The sequence below is a fragment of the Balaenoptera physalus genome, assembly GCF_965194825.1.
Source record: "Balaenoptera physalus genome assembly, chromosome: 20".
NCBI classification, from domain to species: domain Eukaryota; kingdom Metazoa; phylum Chordata; class Mammalia; order Artiodactyla; family Balaenopteridae; genus Balaenoptera; species Balaenoptera physalus.
In genome coordinates, this window is record NC_138901.1 from 52,753,764 (window position 1) to 52,772,942 (window position 19,179).

General features: G+C 53.2%; 1 protein-coding gene across 3 annotated transcripts; it reads left to right on the top strand.

Annotated features, from left to right (window-relative positions):
- Nucleotides 1–7: 7 nt before the first annotated feature.
- CTNS (cystinosin, lysosomal cystine transporter) lies at nt 8–18,630 on the top strand. 3 transcript variants are annotated; one of them, XM_082443559.1, is made up of 11 exons: nt 8–155; nt 2,925–3,004; nt 7,074–7,152; nt 8,334–8,418; nt 12,402–12,505; nt 12,623–12,754; nt 13,459–13,558; nt 13,649–13,768; nt 14,814–14,984; nt 16,780–16,897; nt 17,073–18,630. In XM_082443559.1, exons 2-11 carry the CDS (start codon nt 2,944–2,946, stop codon nt 17,291–17,293), a joined length of 1,191 nt encoding a protein of 396 aa, XP_082299685.1. In that variant the 5' UTR covers nt 8–155; nt 2,925–2,943; the 3' UTR covers nt 17,294–18,630. The 3 variants fall into 3 exon arrangements, with proteins under 3 accessions (XP_082299685.1, XP_082299686.1, XP_082299687.1); XM_082443560.1 differs by having other exon boundaries at nt 17,097–18,630; XM_082443561.1 differs by having other exon boundaries at nt 9–155; nt 17,173–18,630.
- Nucleotides 18,631–19,179: the final 549 nt, after the last annotated feature.

The following is a 19,179-nucleotide window of genomic DNA, read 5'->3' on the forward strand; positions in this document are numbered from 1 at the left end:
TCGCGCCGAGACCTGTACGCCGCGGATCAGGTGGCTCGAGTCAGGTGACTTCTGGTCCGCCCCACATTAAGTCAAGCCGGCCGGAGGAAGGTGGTACAGTCCGAAGCGGCTCCTGCGTTCCGTCTGGTCGGTCCCCTGAGCCTAGAGGACCTCAGGTGAGAGCCGACGCGGCTCCGACAGCCTCCCCGCCTCATTTCCCAGGCGGACCCCCTGAGGCCTAGAGACTGGCACGGCAAGTCAGTTCGGCAGCCTGCCGCGCATCCAGCCTCCCTCAGCCGCGCCAGGGTTCCTTCCCCGGCCACTAGTCCCGGCCTCGAGGCACCGGACAGCCCCCGGGTTGAAGGGCTCGGGTGGTAGTGAGTGGAGGCAGGGGACACCGGGCTGCCGAGGTGGTGTGGGAGGCTCTATTCCAGTGCAAGTTAGCGTCCCTTCCCCGCTTTCTGCTTAGTTGCTGCCTGAATCTGGGTCGCAGAGTTTGCAGATGGCTTGGCAGAGGGGAGACACTGAGAGGACCACGTCAGGAACTCCTTTTGGGGTGCTGAGCGCCGGGCTGGGCTACGGGGGAGTGAGCAGGACGAGACCCGGCCCCTCCCTCCGGGCCTTTCAAGCTGGAGGAAGGGAGGACTACTGGGGCCTGCCTTTTTCAACAATGTTGAGGAAAATAACAACCTAGGCTTCGTGAGAGCCTGCTAAGTGCCCTAGGCAACAGTTGTATTTCATTTACATCATTGTTTCTCCACCTTTCTTTCTTACCGACCCCTTCCCCTTAAAATTTTAATACTGCTGATAAAAGGACCACAAATCCTGCTTAACGTGTCATTTCATTTAGGTCCTATGATTTAGTTCCCACTGTCCCTGTTTTCACTTTAGGAAATTGGAGCTTGAGGAGGTTAAGCAGCACCCCAGAGTCACACAGCTAATAAATGGGGAGCTCAGGTTCAAACCTGTGCAGTCACTCTCCAGGGCACACATTCCTTGCCACTATCTGTTTTACTTCTCCAAGAGAAGAAGATCCAGGGAGTTCCAGGTTGTACAACGGGATTAAAACCCCAGGATTAACTGGATACCTGACCAAGTGGAGCTACCACAGGAAACCCCTGACCCCAGGTTGCCCCTGGGAGGGGATTGGGAGTGGGAGGCTTCTTGAAGCAGGTGGCATCTGAGTGAGGGCTAGAGTATATGAATAGAACTTACACAGGAAGAGCAGCATGCCAGACAGAGCCTACTGTGGTGAAATTCTCCATTTCTACCTCGTAGCATTCACAAAACACTAGTTTTTGTGTATAATTATAATTTTTAATATTTTATTTATTTATTTATGCATGCATGCATGCTGTGCCAGGTCTTAGTTGTGGCACGCGGGATCTTTAGTTGCGGCATGTGGACTGTTAGTTGCAGCGTGCATGCGGAATCTAGTTCCCCTGCCAGGGATCAAACCCGGGCCCCCTGCACTGGGAGTGCGCAGTCTTACCCACTGGACCACTAGGGAAGTCCCTGTGTATAATTTTAACCTGATCTTTTTGAAACATTGTAATCGAGCACATATCTCTCAAGTTCATTATATCTGTCCTAATGTCGTTCCTCCAAAGTGTGTCAGCGTCTGGGACCAGGGAACTTCTGCTGTCCAAGGGTTTGAGTTCCTCAGTCTACATTCCAATCTTGTGGAATGAGAGAGGAGCCGGTTAGGCCTGATTCTGCGCCTGAGTTCTCAAGGAAAACCCAGACTCTGCCCTGGGGAACAAAGTGAATCCTGAGCTTGAGGACATCAGCAAGTGTGAAGAGCAGAGAGTGGCAAGAATGAGAGGGGGGTCATTCCACATACACAGGAGAGCAATTTCCCGCAGGTCAGGGTACAGAAAGCAGAGGGGCAGAGAGCACAGGGATACAGCGCCAAGGGCAAGGCCCCCAGAGGAGGCCAGAGAGTGGGGAGATGGGTGCTGGCAGGTGGGAAAGCTCCTGAGATAAGACCCAATGATCGGGGGAGCTGCAGCAGAGAGGCCCCTGGAGGAGACGGAGGGGCAGTGGAGGTCAGGCAGGCTGAAGCAGTCAGGGAGACTTTTTTGAGGAAGGGGAGTATCAGGAGGGTTCTTGAGGCCTTTTGGGGAAACTGAAACCAGAGCGGGGGCAGGGATGTTTCCACACAGACCTCTCATGGCTCTCCAACAGTTTGCAGGAATCCCCAGAGGCTGTCACAGGTGGCGGGGCAGAGCACTGTACACTGAAGCAGCATGTGGAAACCAAGTTACAGATATTTACGCTCACCTGCCCCATCTTGACCCTTGGTTCACCTGTTGTGCGTGGGGGTTATGGGTACGCAGCAACCCATCTCCTTCACTTAACCAATGAGCTGCTACGGGGCTGATCTGGGGCTTGTCCCACACTGGGTCCCCTTTGTGAATGATCCCTGCCGGTCCCAGAGAAGTGACACTTGTCAAACAAAAAAGTCCTAATCAAGGGTTGGTTGGTGGCATTAACCCATAGACGCTTATCCCAGGACAGGAAATGAAGTTAATTTCCTTAAGGTTTATAGGTTCACGAAGTCAAATATCTGACCACAGTTTTAATATCTTCTGGAAAAAAGAACCCCCAGCCAATAAGGTTGCATTCTTTCTTTCTGTTTACTAGGTTGCACAAAGCAGTTGAAGAGGGAAAAATTCAGCATTTGTCCACTTCCTCAGGGTGGGACCTTACACAACCCACTTAGCCTCTCTGAGCCCATTTCCCCACATGTCAAAGAAAGATAAGTCCTCCCTGGGGTCCCCTTCTCCAAGCTGGTGATACAAAGCCCATTGAAGTCACAGGTGTGAAGTGAAAGTCCCTTATGAACTGTCTGTGCCATGGTTCCAGGTGGCTTATTGTCCTCTTGTTGCTGAGCTAATCCAACTTTAACCTGAACTTCTCTTGCTGTTTGTTTTTCTTCCTAGTTCATTGAAATCGAGGAACATGATAAGGAGGTGGCTGGTTATTTTTATCCTTTTTCCCCTGAAGCTCATAGAGAAATGTGGTAAGTTTAGAAATGGATAAAGAGGGAAATGGAGTAAGTAGCCTGACTTGTTTGCCGCCAAAAGTTCAGGACCATCCAGATTGCATGTGTCTGCCTGCCCCTTGGCTAGGTGGGTACCCAGTGAGTGGAGCAGACCGAGGTCTGGAGTCGAGGAGTTTTACAGGGAGCCAGATGGTTCCACAGATAATTAGCCTTCTGCCCCGGGGCCCCTATTCCCTTTTCTGTATCACCAACATCAAACTGTGGAGCTCCGAAAATCTGGGATAATATCTGTAGAGAAGAGCTTGTGTTCCCACCCTGTGGACCTCACGGAGGGAGTTATGGGTCCTGGGAGATGCTGCAGAAGCAGGTGAGGTGGTCACCTTGTTGCACCTGGTTCTGCCAAGCCGTAGACACCTGAGGAGCCTGCCCGGCATCCCCTGGTACGATGAGAAAGCTCTTCCCTTAGACAGGGACCGAGGAACCAGGGTGAAGCAGGGCTAGGGGCCTCACAGAATTCAGGCTGGTTGTCGAAAAACACGTCAGGGTTTGTGCATCCTTGTGAGGCTTGACCTTCAGAGCAGGGCCCTTAGAGGCCTGTATCATTCCATCAATTCTCCACTGCCCAAACATTGCTGAAATTCCTTCCACGAAAAGCTGTGTAGAGCCTCCAAGGACACCAGGCCCATTATTTTGATCATCTGGCTGTTGTCAAAAATCAAATACATCTTGGGAATTCCCTGGCAGTCCAGTGGTTAAGACTCGGTGCTTTCACTGCTTTCACTGGCCCAGGTTCAATCCCCGGTCAGGGAACTAAGATCCCACAAGCCTTGCAGCGCAGCCAAAAACAAATCAAATACATCTTAAAACTCCCAACTAAAGTTTCCAAATTAACCTTATACAAACTATGCAAACCCTTGCCAAAGCTTCCCAAGAATCACGCTCAGTGGGTGCACTGCTCCAGTTATTTGGCCTCTTGAGTCTCTGAGAAAACACAGGTCATCTGATCAGCTCTTCCAAGTTTGTTAAACAATCAGTCATGTCACCTTGTAGTCACACCTTGTGGGTAAGCAATTTCCGAGAAAGAAGAGGTTTCTTCCAAGAAAGAAAGAACACCATGGAGTCCGGCGTTCTTCTGTACGAATGCCAGAGCCCCACTCCAGACCTGCCGGATCATATTGTCTGGGACTAAGGCCCAAAAGTGTGTACACTTGGCCCGCTTTAAATAAAGCTCTATTAGTCATGCTAATGCATTGCCCTAGGAAAGAAGAACAAATCCAACTGCCACCACTCGATTATACAGAGGGCTGACTTAGGCCCAGAGAGGGTAGAAGTCTCTCCCAAAGTCACACAGCTACAAAGTAACAAGGATGGGACCCGAATAGGACCCCTGCTCCATTGTATCACTTTGCCCTTCTTCCTGAATGTCATAAGAGAATAGTCGGAGCCACCATAAAATGAAGTAACTGGAATTAGGTTTCTGACCTCATTGTGCTGTGCCTGTCTTGTCTCTGCTTTCGGCAGTGGTAATAGAGGACCAATGATGAGATCATTTGCCTTCAGAGTTTTTTGCCCCTGACTTCTTTGGGTGGAATCTTGAGGTGCTGCCACCTAGTGGCAAGGACTTGCGCTCTGGACCAGGCCGGCCTAGGTTTAAATCTTGCCTCTACCGTTTCTGAGCTGTGTGAGCAGGACACTTGTCCTCATGGGATTCTCCACTTTCTTCTATCCGAAATAGGGATCACGTTGCCCGTCTCTCACTGTTGCAGTAATTAGAGAATGGGAGTTCACAGTACAGCAGAGTGGCTGGTGTGGGGTGGGAGGCATAGTGGGAGATGTGCCAATAAGGATTAGTTTTTAAAATGCAAAGACTCTCCTTGGGGGAGCCTTCAGGTAGTCTCACCAAAAATCATTTGGTTATTCGGATGTGGTGTCCAGAGACTCCTGCCCTGGGGCAAACTTTAAAACATGCTTTCCCAGGATATGATATGATGCCAGCTTCCTAACTGCCTCCCATCTTGGACTTAGAAATGTCCTGCAGGGTTTACATGGTGATAAGAATAGTCACCAGCAATTGTTTCGCACTCAAGCTGTGTGGAAATTGCATCACAGACTTCACCACGCTTTATCTTCACAGTGCCCCTGGGAGGGAGGTAGTGCTGCGCTCTCCATTTCACAGGTGAGGAAGTGGAGGCTCAGTGAGGTTAAGTACCTTACTCTCGGTCACACAGCTGCTGAGTGCTGCCGTCTTCCTTGGGGCTAAGTGAGGGGAAGTGGTTGAACGTTGACCTGGTTCTCTGAGAGCTCACAACCTCCTCTTTTGAAATGCAAAGTCTGGAAGAGTCAAGGCCATGCGGATCTCCCACTCACCCTGACCACAGTCCCAGCAGAGCCCCAGGGACCCAGAATGTGGGTGGCTACCTGGCATCACTTTCAGTATCCCTGTCCTGGGCGGGGTCTTGCTTATCTGATGTGGTCCTCAGGCTCTAGGTAGAAAGTAATAGCAGGGACCTTTAAGTCCTCCTACCTCAGCTGTGCAGCCCAGAACAGAGCCTCGGGCTGGTATGAGAGGGGTGAGTGTGAACAAGGAGGGGCAGAGCTGCCTCCAGGCCCCAAGGATACACCTGAGGAGGGGGTGGAGGGCGGGGACCATCCTTCTCTGCCCTGAGCAGCTTGGCCTCCCAAGGGCCAGGGTGGGGACTGCAACAGACTGTGGGAATCAGCTTGGAGACTCGCAGGCACGGGCTGGAGCCTGCATCTGCATCCACCTGCAGGCCAGCCTGGACAAGGCGGCTCAGGTAGGGTCTGAGGTCCCCGGTCACAGAGCCAGGCCCCGGAGTGCAAGTTTCAGGCTGGCAGGTTCCCTTGGAGGAGATGAGGTTACTCTCCGCGCCCCCCTCCCCTCCCCCGCTCCCGCCGAGGTGTCCGGACAGAGGAAGAGAAACTACTAGGGAGGAGTACTGAGAAGGGGCTCAGACAGTGGAGGTTGAATTAGGGAACTTTTAAGTTTCCTTCCAACCTGAGCATCTAAAATTTCAGTTCTTCGTCTCTGCCTTTGAGGGGTCTGGGGAGACCTGGAGGGAGAAGGAGACCTGGGCCCCACCTGTAGCCCCTACCCTGACAAGGACCATCTTCATCAAACTGAGCACCTGCTTTCCCCTGTGGACCCCCTTCCCAGCCCAGTCTAGATTCATGATCACACCTTATGCTGCGAAGGCCCTCAGGTGAGGGAGGTGAAGTAGACGCGTGCCTGGGGCATTGAGAACACCTGGGGCGCGGGGGCTGCCCAGAGAACACAGGAAGAGGTCAGAGAGAAGCTAACTCACTCCTGGTCTGTGGCCAAGTTGCCCTGGAGTGTTTGGCTTCCCAAACCTTCCTCCCTCACCCCCGAGGCCTATCTGTCTACCTCCTGCGTTAGCATCTTAATGCCAAGAAGAAATCTGCAATAGTGAAACTGTGTACTGTTCACCAGTCTCTCCCGAGTCCCCAGCAGAGTCAGCCTCCGGAAGGGGATCAATGAATGGGGTGAGCTGGGTTTGTACAGGAGCCCAAAGGCAGTTCTTTAGAAACAGGTTAGCTGGGCCCCAGGTGTCTCTCTGAGACTACAGGAAGGGACAGGACCGGTTCTGCAGGGCCAGTTTAGCTCCATGAACAGAGGAAACCATTGTGCTTTCCATCTGAAGAGGTGGTTTAAGCCCACGTGTTCCAGTCCCAGACTGTGGCTTGATTTCCTTTGGGCCAGTTGGGCCAAAAACTGGGACCAGGTTTTGGGCTCCATGGTTTCTATTTCTGGGTGACTCCTACAGACCCTCAGAGCTCATCGGTGGGGGAGGAGGAAGCTACAGCATCTCCTGCTCAGGCCTGTGTCTCCCTCTGTTTCTGGCAGCAGGAGGGGAAAGAGCATAACAAGGGCATTTCCAGGCCCGTCACTCACTCAGCCCCTCAGAATCTCAGAGTCTTTGCCTAGGGAATAGAGGTGGTTATAAATCAGACTTCACAAGTTCAAGTGTCAGGGGCCCTCCACCCAGCGTCTCAGTGGGCCTGAGTTCTCTGACCTCACGACTCATGCCACTGATTTGGGTCGTTCCAGAGTCCACGGTCAACTTCTCTGTTCCTCCCACCGTGAAGCTGGAAAATGGAAGCTCCACCAATGTCAGCATCTCCCTCCCGTAAGTTCCCAGGCCCAGCTTTGTCCTCAGCCCAGCTCGTTTGCCCCACAGCTGGGTCAGGGCTGACCCCCGGCTCAAGTCTGTTCATATTTTAAGTGTGATGCCCTTGCCTCTTCACTTTAAGACAAGCCAGGGAAAGAAAGGCAGCGGCCCTAGGCTGCAGACCGAGGTCCCAAAGCCTCTCTCTCCCCAACCGCTGAATCCTTGCTTCCAGTGGGAGGAGGATGACACGTGAGCCTTTTCCCCAGCTGAGAAGAGTCCTTGAGTGACCAGCAGTTGATGCCAGACTTCCAAGTGGTCCTTTCCAAGGTTCGAAGTATTTGAAGAGAGCCCTGAAGGTTGGGGCCAAGGAGCGAAGTCGCTTGGCAGTGCTTCTGAGATCACATCCAACTGCATTGGGTGGATCCCACTGTGCAGCCCTCCTGCTCAGCCTTGTCTGAGAGTCTCTCTAGCTGCTCTCTGCTGGTTCCCGCACGAGGGCGCCGACCTAGTCCAGACCGTGCCAGAGAGCCTACCTCCTCTGTATCCTTCCCTGCTTTGCCCAACTCTTGCCTCCCAGCCATGAGGATTCCCCAAGATGAAGATCTGGAACGCTGTTATTTTCTTCTCTTTACCCTTCTCCCTTTTCCTCACCTCTCCTGGGATGTCTGATCTCAAACCAAAGCTTTGGGACCAAGACTCCCTGACAGACCCGCATTCCATCCCCAGATCCTGCCACTTCTGCACATCGACACCTTGTAAATCTGACACATCACCCCCTCAGCACAACTCTCCCCTCTGCAGAATCCTTAAGCGGCTTTCCACCCCCTTCCAAATTAACTCCAGGCCTCTAAGCCCAGACTTGAGGTCCCTGTGGGCTGCTCCCACTCAGACATATCTCACTGCTTTCTGGGGATGCTGCTCCCTGCTACCTGACCCTTCTCAGAAGCCTTTCCCACCAGAGCAGATGCCATGGTCCTGTTGGCCTCTGGACACCTCATGTGGCATTCACAGCCAGTTTCCCACCTCGTGTTCTCACTGGCCACAGGGACCCCACCTCTCAACCCCCCAGGGCCAAGCACATAGCAGTGCCTCACCCTAATTGCTTGAGAAATGACAGGCCTGCTGTGAAATCCAGAGGGCTGGTTGAGATCTCACAGAGTACAGCTTCTCAGCAGTAACCAGACTCTTGTCCTCCACAGGCGTCCTTTAAATGCAACCTTGGTGATCACTTTTGAAATCACATTTCGTTCAAAAAACGTTACTATCCTTCAGCTCCCTGATGAAGTAAGTAATGAATCATAACTGATGGGCAGAAAATTACTGGATAATAAAACACATTTTAGCTAAGTGCTTGTGTAAATAGGCCACCTTGTTTTTATACCGTGGGCTGCCCCTCTCCTATTATTCTAGAAATCTCAGATTTGGGCTTTGTTAGTCTCTCTGAGGATGGACGTTTTATGCTATGTAGATGGAATTAGGAAGGTGACGGTAAGAAATCTGAGGCAGAAATGGTTCTGAGAATGTAGAAGAAATTCTTAATATGATTTTTTAAGACATTGCTGCTCAGAGAGCGTCCACGGACTAGAAGCATTGTCTCTGCTTTAAAATCTTTTCTTTTTAATTGAAGTATAGTTGATTTACAATGTTATATTAGTTTCAGGTGTACAGCAAAGTGATTCAGTTATACATACACATATGTATATATATTTTTTTATGTATACTTTTTCAGATTCTTTTCCCTTATAGGTTATTACAAAATATTGAATGTAATTCCCTGTGTTACACAGTAGGTCCTTGTTGGTTATCTATTTTATATATAATAGTGTGTATATGTTAATCCCAAACTCCTAACTTATCCCTCCCCGCTAAAACTTTTTAGAAATGCCCTATCCCAGACCTACTGATTAAAAATCTGCATATAAGCAAGATTCACCAGATGATTTGGGTCCACATTAAAGTTTGCAAAGCACTGTTCTGAGATCCCATTGGATGAGTGTTATTTCCAAAAACCAGTGCCAGAGGCTGTCTGATATAATAGTGATGACTATTTATAGTCTTTATACATTTATCTGTTAATACATACCCTGCTTCCACCTTACCAAGGTTTTGAGCCAATTACCAATCAACCTGATTTTAAAACAAATCAGTAGGGGGAAAAAGTAAACCAGACAAGATGAACACAGGGATGAAATTGATAGCGGTGAGGTTCAGCATGAGGCCCTGTGTGGTCGTAGAAATGAGCTGCAAATCAGCTCTGAGCCCTCTAGCAAGCAAACAGTATTGACTCATGATCAGTTAAAGAGCGTCTACCTAAAGGACCTGAGTGAGAGGGGAGTCTCATCTCATAGACAGGGCCATTTCCCACAACTTCCCCCTACTGCCCCGGGGTGTGAGGCCTGCTGCAGGGTAAGAAAAGCCGTTGGTTCTAAGAGCAGGTTGTGGTACTTAGCCCTCAGAGGTCTGGCTTGATCCACAGATCAAATTTAGACTCTGAGGAATGGACGCTGATCACTTAGTTTAAGGGCCAAACATCTAAGGGAAAGATTAATCTTTTAAAAATAAGTAAAAGTCAAGCATAACATTAAGCCAAAAAAAAAAAAAAAAGCCTGGACTGTATGATTCTTTGTGTGTAAAGTGCAAACACAGACAAAGCAAATCTATGGTGTTAGAAGAGTGGTTTCCCAACTGGTTTGCAAGGCAGAAATAGAGACACACATGTAGAGAAATAAACATATGGACACCAAGGGGGGAAAGCGGGGGCGGGGGTGGGGGGATGAATTGGGATTGACATGTACACACTAATATGTATAAAATAGATAACTAATAAGAACCTGCTGTACAAATAAATAAATAAATAAAATACTCCTATAGTAAAAAAAAAAAAGTAGTTTCCTTTTGGGATCAGCGGTGACCAAAAGGGAACAGAACACGGCTTCTGGGGTCTGGAAATGTTCCATTTCTTGATCTGGGTGCTGGGTGCACTTTTCTGCACATATGTTATAGTTCAATTTTTTTTTTAAGAATTTTATTTAATTTTATTTATTTATTTATTTATTTTTGGCTGCGTTGGGTCTTCGTTGCTGTGCACGGGCTTTCCCTAGTTGTGGCAAGCGGGGGCTACTCTTCGTTGTGGTGTGCAGGCTTCTCGTTGCGGTGGCTTCTCTTGTTGTGGAGAACGGGCTCTAGGCACGCGGGCTTCAGTAGTTGTGGCACGCGGGCTTCAGTAGTTGTGGCGCGCGGGCTCTAGAGCACAGGCTCAGTACTTGCGGTGAACGGGCTTAGTTGCTCCATGGCAAGTGGGATCTTCCCGGACCAGGGTTCGAACCCATGTCTCCCGCGTTAGCAGGTTCTTAACCACTGTGCCACCAGGAAAGTCCCTAGTTCAGTTTCTTTATTTTTATTTTTTTTAGCTTAATGGCAGATCCGTTTGTAGAATGACCTATCTGGGCACCAACCCACTCTTCCAGGCTCATGCCTCCCTGACCCATCCCTTTCTCTAACTACTCCTGTCTACTCCCTGTGCCTTTGGAAACCACTGGGTAGAACTTGGGGGTCAGGCAGGTGGTCTAGGAGCCTGCCCTGTGAGCCACAGGTGAGGTACATCACCCCGACACATCTCAGTTTCCTCATCTGTGGACAGAAGGTTAATAATGTCTCCTTGACAGGGCTGTGAGGATTAAAAGCACTAGCAAGTATGAAATGTCTAGGATTGCAGGTGGCACATAGAAAGAAAGCACTCAGAAAAAAGATAGCAATACATTTTGCTGTGGACCTAAAACTGCTCTAAAAGATAAAGTTTATTGATTAAAAAAATTAAAAGCAGGACTTCCCTGGTGGAGCCGTGGTTAGGAATCCGCCTGCCAATGCAGGGGACACGGGTTCGAGCCCTGGTCCAGGAAGATCCCACATGCCACAGAGCAACTAAGCCCATGCGCCACAACTACTGAGCCTGCATGCCTAGAACCCGTGCTCTGCAACAAGAGAAGCCACCACAATGAGAAGCCCGTCGACACAACTAGAGAAAGCCCACGTGCAGCAACGAAGACCCAACGCAGCCAAAAATAAAAATTAATTAATACAAAAATTAAAAGCAATTGTTATGATTTCATTCTGCCTTGTATCAGTTAATTTCCAATTGGAAGATTTTCCTCTTACCTAGTTCTAGAAGCGACCTGGTGGCCACTTAGAAATATGCAAACAACAGTTGCCAGGAAAATCTGCTAAAAATAAGAACAAATGAGGATGGGAAAGTAAAAGAGCCAAGAGTAGTACGTGTCATGAAGATGTAGCTCACAAGACATTGGCCACGAATTGGATCCCAGGCTTTGCAGCAGCCACTTAACACCATTTCAGTTGTCCTGCCAAAGCCCCCTGATTTCTAGGGATAAGAGCAGAAAGACAGTGTTCAAGGGTCCCTGAAGAAGCCACTGCAGTCCAGTGAGCCGCATCCTCATGGTGCCCACAACATGGGTGGAAGGCAGGGCCTGAAGCATCATCGAGGGAACAAAGAGATGGGGGCAGGGGCACAGTGTGGTTCAGTGAAGGTACAACCCGCTGCCTGCCACACTCGGGATTTGAGAGCATCACGAAGCATGATTGGGAGGTCAGAAGTTGCAGGTAGGCCTCCAAATACTGTTTCTTGGAGCAGAGCTTTCGATGAAATTGGGCAGAAATGAGGGTAAGGATGTTCTCCCTGCCGGGCGTCTGGTGTGTGCACCTCTTCTGTTTTGTCGCTTGGCAGCCAGGCTGGGCGTGGGGCAGACATCCCTCTGTGGATCTGGAAGAGCAGTCCGTAGTAACGGAAGTAGAGGTAATAGCAGTCATCGTAGGGTAGTAGTGATGGTAAACACTTCACAGCTTGCTGCGTGTCAGGCTCGGTGCCGTAAGCTTTATGGACGTTATGTCGTTCAGAGCAACCCTGTAAGGTAGACACTTGTGTTACCCCTTTTACAGATAAGCAAACCAAGATCGGAGCTCAAATAACTTGCCTGAGATCGAATGGCTAGTGAGATGAAGAGGGCCCTCCCACCATCCCTCAGAGATAAGCCAGGGGAGGGCCTGAGGGCAGGGCCCTCCTGCTCAGAAAGTCTGACACTGATGTGTGGGGGTTCCAGCTGGCTGATTAGTCCAACATTTCTCCCTCCTGTTAGGAAGCTCCTAGAAGGCAGGGTCTGTGTGTGACCTGTCCCTCCATTCCCTAGTGCATGGCCTGGAGCTGGGGTCCCAGTAACTACGGGGTGCTGGACCTGATTCAGTTTTCCTAACAGGTTGTGGTCCCTCCCGGCGTGACAAATTCCTCTTTTCAAGTGACGTCTCAAAATGTTGGACAAGTTACCACTTATCTGCACGGAAATCACTCCAACCAGACCAGGTAGGCTGGCCTCCGCCCATGTGGACCCTAAATGATGAGAAGGGGGATGGTGCTGGCACGTGGGGTTTCCTCCAGAAGTCCAGCCCCAGCTCATCCCGGTCCCCACATTCTCTCCAGCCCAAGGATACGCTTCTCCGTGATCCACAGCAATGTCGTCAGCATTATAAACCAGGTGATCGGCTGGATCTACTTTGTGGCCTGGTCCATCTCCTTCTACCCGCAGGTGATCACCAACTGGAGGCGGAAAAGGTAACCTGTGGAGCTTCACGTGCAGCTTCACCTGGGTCCAGTAGGACGGGCATTCCAACGAGGCTGTGGGCAGCCTGGGTTCTGACTTACCCCTCTGCTCTTCTTTCTTCTGTCCTTTCTTAAAAGTGGTCTGATGTGAAAGTTCTAAGCGCCTGTGTAGGACTTGCAGTGCTGGGCATTTGGTCTCTTGTGCAATTCAGCCCCTCCCTGCAAAAGCAACAAAATGGGGCTTCTCGGTTGAAGCGGAGAAGGGGCTGGGTGGGAGGAGCCCACCTGAATCTGCTGTGCTCCTGGTCCACGCAGCCCTGGAGGAATTTGTGTCAAGTTGTGCCCCAGTGCAGGAGTTGGATCCTTCGGCCTCGGAGACGAAAGCTGGCCCACCTTGATTTTAAAGACAAGGGCCCAGGCTTCATGCACCAAGGACACCTAGGCCACCAAGGAACGTGGGCCTCTGAGGGGCTGCTGAGCTGGGAACCAGGGAGGGAGGCGCTTCCTCTCTGCAGGAAGCCTCCAGACAATCCCAGGAGGGTGGGGTTCGGTGGCATTGGGGGTGGCATGGAAAGGGACCTGAGGACTGTGCGCTCCTTGAGGGAGCCAGGCCCTCCTTCCTGTGTGCTGGGAGCTCTGTCCCCTCCAGCCCCCGGCGGCCCCCAGTCTCACCCCCTGCTCTGCTTTGTCTCCCCGTCCCCCCGCCCCCTCCTCAGTGTCGTGGGTCTGAGCTTTGACTTCGTGGCCCTGAACCTGATGGGCTTCGTGGCCTACAGCGTGTTCAACATCGGCCTCCTCTGGGTGCCCTCCATCAAGGTACGGCCCTGCTCGCCCCCGGAACCCAGGCAGAGCTGTCCGGTGGTCTGGCCACCCCTCACCCCCCAGCTTCTCCCCACTCCCAAACAGGAGCAGTTTCTCCTCAAATACCCCAATGGCGTGAACCCCGTGGACAGTAATGACGTCTTCTTCAGCCTGCACGCGGTCGCCCTCACCCTGGTTATCATGGTGCAGTGCTTCCTGTACGAGGTGAGCAGTGACCCTGGCACCCGCCGCAGCCTGCGCTGCCCGGGCCAACACCCAGCAGCACGTGCTGCCCATACCTGCCGTTTTACAGGAGACATGGAAACCCCCAGAAGGGAAATGTGTCCGTTCACTCACATCTGCTGGCCTATTATCCAGACCCCATGCTGGGCACAGGGAACACCCCGTAAGCCCAAGTCCTCAGGCCGCCCCAGGTCTGGGGTGAGGGACACAGAGGGAGGCAGTGATGACCCAGCAGGCTGAGAGCTGAGCGGGCAGGGAGAGCACAGGTAGCTCGTGGGCCCCACGACTCAGCCAGGGAGGAGGGGGAAAGAGGGCACTGAGTTGTGGTCCGTGGGATGAATGAAGTTCCCATGGCGATGGGGAAGAGGGCCAGGTGGGGCACCCCAGCCGGCGGACAGAACTGTGAAGGCCAGGGAGCAGCGAGAGGGACCGTGAGCAGGTGGGGGTGGCCAGGGTGGCAGTGGAGGGAGCAGGAGAGGTCCTGGGGGGCTGAGGAGCCCGGGCCCAGCTGTGTTGCTGGAGGGCCGTCTGCTGTCTCAGCAGGGAAGGACGTCGTTCCTTAGTGTGTATTTCAGGGCATCGCTGATGCTACCGTTTCCTTTCACTTCCCTGTGGGTGCACCACTTCCCCTGGGGAGTTCTCTTCCCACACACCAGGCCAGCCAGAGCTGCTTGGCCCCCACCTTCACGAATCTTCTAGGTTTTCTTACCCTTTGCTGAGAAGGTTAGACGAGGGAGGGTTGCTTTTGGGAAAGAGATTCCAGAGCCAATCAGGCTCCCTCGGGTCGTGGAAGGAGCCTGGGCCGAGATGAGGTGCCAGGCCTCCAGCGTGATGGGGGCCATGTCCCCAGCACCCTTCACTCCTGGTGGGCTCTGAGGGACCCCGCTCTGCAACATGGGAACAAGAAGCAAACGGGCTCTTCAAGTCCAAGAGGATGGAACCAGAGACCCTGATAGTGACAAGGTGCGGTTGGTGCTGGGCTCTCTGCACCCCACCCACCCCTTCCCCTTCCCCGTCTCATCCTCAGCGAGGCAACCAGCGGGTGTCCTGGCTGGCCATCAGCTTCCTCGTGCTCTCCTGGCTCTTCACACTCATCGCCCTGATCATGGCCGCGGTCAGGGCCACCACGTGGCTGCAGTTTCTCTTCTGCTTCTCCTACATCAAGCTGGCGGTGACGCTGGTCAAGTATTTTCCACAGGTACCTCCAGGGTCTGCCCGCCTTTTCCACAGGTACCACCAGGGTCTGGCCGTTAGCATGAGAGGGATGAGACACAGACCCTGGACCCGGCTCCCTTGGGGCAGCTTCTGGCCGGGGTGAGATGTGGATGGAAAGCTACAGGGAGGAGGCCGGCAAGCCCAGCAGGAGTGGGGCCTCACAGAAAACCGGCTGTGACCACTACCTGCTCTTCCCAGGGGCTGGGAATCCCACAGGGAAGTCAGTGGCCGCTTCTCTGACTCACACTCAGCTCTGAGAGTCAAGGGTCGTGCAGGTCACTCCCATCTCTCTCCAGCCCCACCTTTCTAATGACTTCAGCTTTGCCCCCCACCCTACCACCGCCACCCGTTACCACCAACTGATGACCCTGACGAGCCACAGCAGGAAGGTGAGGCGGGAGGGGGGAGCCCACCACCATTCAGGGTCCTCGTTGTGAGCCCTCAGCACCCTCCCTCGAGTACTCAAACAGTCCTATTCAGAGCTGGGTCAGACACAGCTTAATAGTCAAACACAGCTTGCCCCGCAGGCGGAATGGCCCGGGAGAGGCTCAGGTGTAGAAGAACTGCCAACTGCAGGCTGCATCTAGGCCCTCGCGTTTAACTCGCCTTCCCAGTACAGGGAACCTTGTGTTGCATGGGCCCAGGAAGGAGAGCATTTTGGCCAGAGTCAGGGCCAGTACCCTGGAGGGCATGGAGACAGAGCCATCTGCTTAAGGATGAGCAGGACTCGGTTCTGTGGACAAGAGAGAAGGGGCGCCCCAGGCCGGGGCAGCCTGCACAAAGGCACAGGCAGAGAAGACCTTGCCGGCTGAGCACTGTGCAGCCAGGAAGGCGGGGCCAGGTCCCGGGGCGCTTGGGAAGGCGGCTTCAGAGTCGGGGGGAGGCTTTGGGGGAAGTGGGGCCTCAGTCCCTGAGTGTGGGAAGGCTCGGGCCTGGGAAACCTGGGAGGCAGGAGCCCCAGTTCGAGATGTTTGGAACCGTCCAGGACTGGAGAGGTGGCAGCAAATACAGAAGAGGGTGGGAGAGGGCAAAGAAGGGGAACTGACAGGTGGCTAACTGGGAGAAGACCACTACAGAGGCCAAGCCGTCCCCCCGGGGGGTGGGAAGGGAGGTCAACGGTCAGAGAAGCCCAGAGGGCACTGGCAGCAGGAAGAGGGGTGATGTGCAAGTGGGCTGGACCTGGGAAGCCCGAAGTGGAGGCCCCAGAGCCCAACCAGGGCTGAGGAGGCAGTTAAGTCCACTCTGCAGATGGGGAGACTAAGGCTGGGAGAACTCAAGTAACTCTCCCAGGGTAACATAGCTCCTCCGATGGTGGAGCTGGGATTCCAAACCAGGCCATCGGACTCCCAGGCCATGTTCCTAAGCACAACATGAATTCAGTCCAGGCTGAGTTTGGGGAGATTCTCCATTTGAAGGTGAGTAGAAAACTCAGAGTTGCTGGAAAGCCAGGATAGGGAGGGCTGAAGAGGATGGAGGGCAGCAGCTCCCCATCCTTCTGCCGGGGTTGGGAGGTGCGAGGGAAGGAGGAGGAGGGCTCTGCCGAGCACGCAGATGCGACCCCAGGACCCGCCCACACCGTGCCCTCAGCCACCCCAGGACCCGCCCACACCGTGCCCTCAGCCGAGGCTTGTCGGAGCCCAGAGGTCATTGTGTTTTTGGAGCTGAGGTCCAAGCGCATGAGTGGGAGGAATGAGAGCCGCTCTTGTTTGGAGCGGTGGTCACGAGGTGCAGGAGGCCGCCACTCAGCCCCCTCACCGCCCTCCGTCTGTCTGGCCCAGGCCTACTTGAACTTTTACTACAAAAGCACTGAGGGCTGGAGTATTGGCAACGTGCTTCTGGACTTCACTGGGGGCAGCTTCAGCCTGCTGCAGATGTCCCTCCAGTCCTACAACAACGGTGAGTCAGCCGGCAGGCCCGCCCACTTGGCGGGCTAGAGGCACAGGGCGGGGCGGGGCTTCCCGGAAACCACCCCTCCCCGACTCGACTCGGGGAATCCTAGCCAGTCCCAGCCCCCAAGGTGAGGCTCACCTCGGGGCTTTGGCAGCTAGAGGATTTGTGGTTTCCTGGGCAGATGAGCACCCCCGTCCCCCCGCAGCCCCACGTGCTCCAGCTGCTTCAGGAGCTGCCAACCTAAAACCAAAACCAATCCCATCCCTTCTGGCTGCTAACAGACCAGTGGACGCTGATCTTTGGAGACCCGACCAAGTTTGGCCTCGGCATCTTCTCCATCTTCTTCGATGTTGTCTTCTTCATCCAGCATTTCTGCTTATACAGAAAGAAACCAGGGTATGACCAGCTGAACTAGCTCCTAGGGACCCAGCGGAAACAGCCCAGGCCCTGGGCCCTGGTGGGCAAGTTTCCACCAGGAAGGCTGAAGAAGCTGTCTGGAGTGCCGGGCTGGCTCCATGTGGAGAAGCGCTCTCTTCCTCAGGGCCAAACTCCTTAAACTTGAACCAGCCTGCCTTCGTCCAGGACTCTTCCAGGCCAGGGAGGAACCTACCTCTGGGATAGGCACCTGACTGTGCAGAGATTAACGGCCAGGCCACTGGCGGCCCCTCCCAGACTCCCCAGAGGTCTCAGCCCCTCCCAGGCCTTGCTGGCCAGGCATCTGGCCCTCCTGCATCTTGATGCTGCATCTCTATTTCCTTCAAGGCTTCGGGCAGCACACAGGGCTTCTGGCAGCCGTCCCAGGCAGGATTGAGCACTGAGCTTGGAGCCAAAGGCCTCGCCCCAAGCAACCAGTGTTTCTGGGAGCAGCGTGAAGGACTGACCTTGCAGCTGGGAGAGCCAAGGGCGCTTTGCTGCCACTGCTGTGTTCAGAGACCAAGCAGCCAGGCGCCGTGGCCAATAGACCCAAGGTGCTGGTGCTGGTGGCAGGGGGACTAGGACTTTGGGGTTAGGCCTTGGGGTCCCTCCTCTGAAGGCTGCATTCTCTGAGCGCTCACTGTCCTGACACTCATTCTACGTAAATCCACTTCCACGACTGCAATCACAGGTGGCCCAGGCCGGGCTCTGGTAAAGAAACAGTATTTCTGAGCCTTGAGGTACCCAACAGATTGGTTCAGAACCCGGCTCACATCCAACACTCTCTGGATCCTTATCACACTAACGACCCTTTTGGATTTTTCATAGGGATGTTTTGGAAGTCAGTGGCTTACTTTCTTCTGCTTCTGCCTATCTCCACTTACCCATAGTCAGGCCCCAAGCCCCTCCAACTGCTCCTTACCCTGCGTCTGGAGTACAGGACACACACACACACCAGTCTGTGCCTTAGATGCCTGTTAGACTTGCCAGGTGGTGAAAACAGCTCCCCTGACGGGGAGGGCAGGCCCCCTTCCCTCACTTTCCCCAGACCCCTACCTGAGACTCACCAATTTGTGACTGTTCAGGAGCCTCAGATAAGGACTTAAAGACCACCTCACACAATCCTCGTTGGCCCAACCTGATCCCAAAGCCTCTCCTTTCCCACACCAAGCAGTTGTCCTTCCTTTGGAGGAGGGGAGGGGAGGGGAGGGTCCCAGGACGTGCCTTGTACATGCCATGAGCTTGTCAATCCACTGTCATGGTTAACCACGAGATCAACATGAGGGGCCTCTGTCCTTAATTAAACCTGATTCATTTCCTTTGCACACTGAGCATTTGCCAGATGCAGGAGGCAGGGGTGTTGGCTTCAGAACCAAGTCCTTGGGGCTTAGGGAGACAGCCTCAGTCACTCGTGTAAGGAAATGCGTGGGATTTCGAAGTTCGCTGATTCCAAGGTGGCTGTGTGCCGACCCGGCATTTCATCAGGGGAGCTCTGTTGGGTGGCACAAGATGCCTACCTGCTCAGGGCCAGGTAGGTCCCACAGGGACCCTGTCTGTGTTACCAAGGGCATGGCACTCAGGCTGTGGTTGTGAGTACGGGTTGGATGAGGTCTTTAAGGGCACGTGGGGGAAGGGTGGGGGAGGAAGTCTTCCAGATCCTCTAGCCAGGTATAAGTATCAAAAAACTTAGGATCTTGTTTCCCTAAAGCAGAAAACTGCAGCTTGACCAAGCCCACACGCCTGTTTTATTTGGGCCACCCAGTCTGTGATTGGGTACCACACTTTAAAGATGGGAGATTGCAAAAATTTGCCTTGGCAGTGCTAGGTGGGTCCATGAGTGGCAACAATTCCCAGAGCTGGTAATGCAGCCAGTG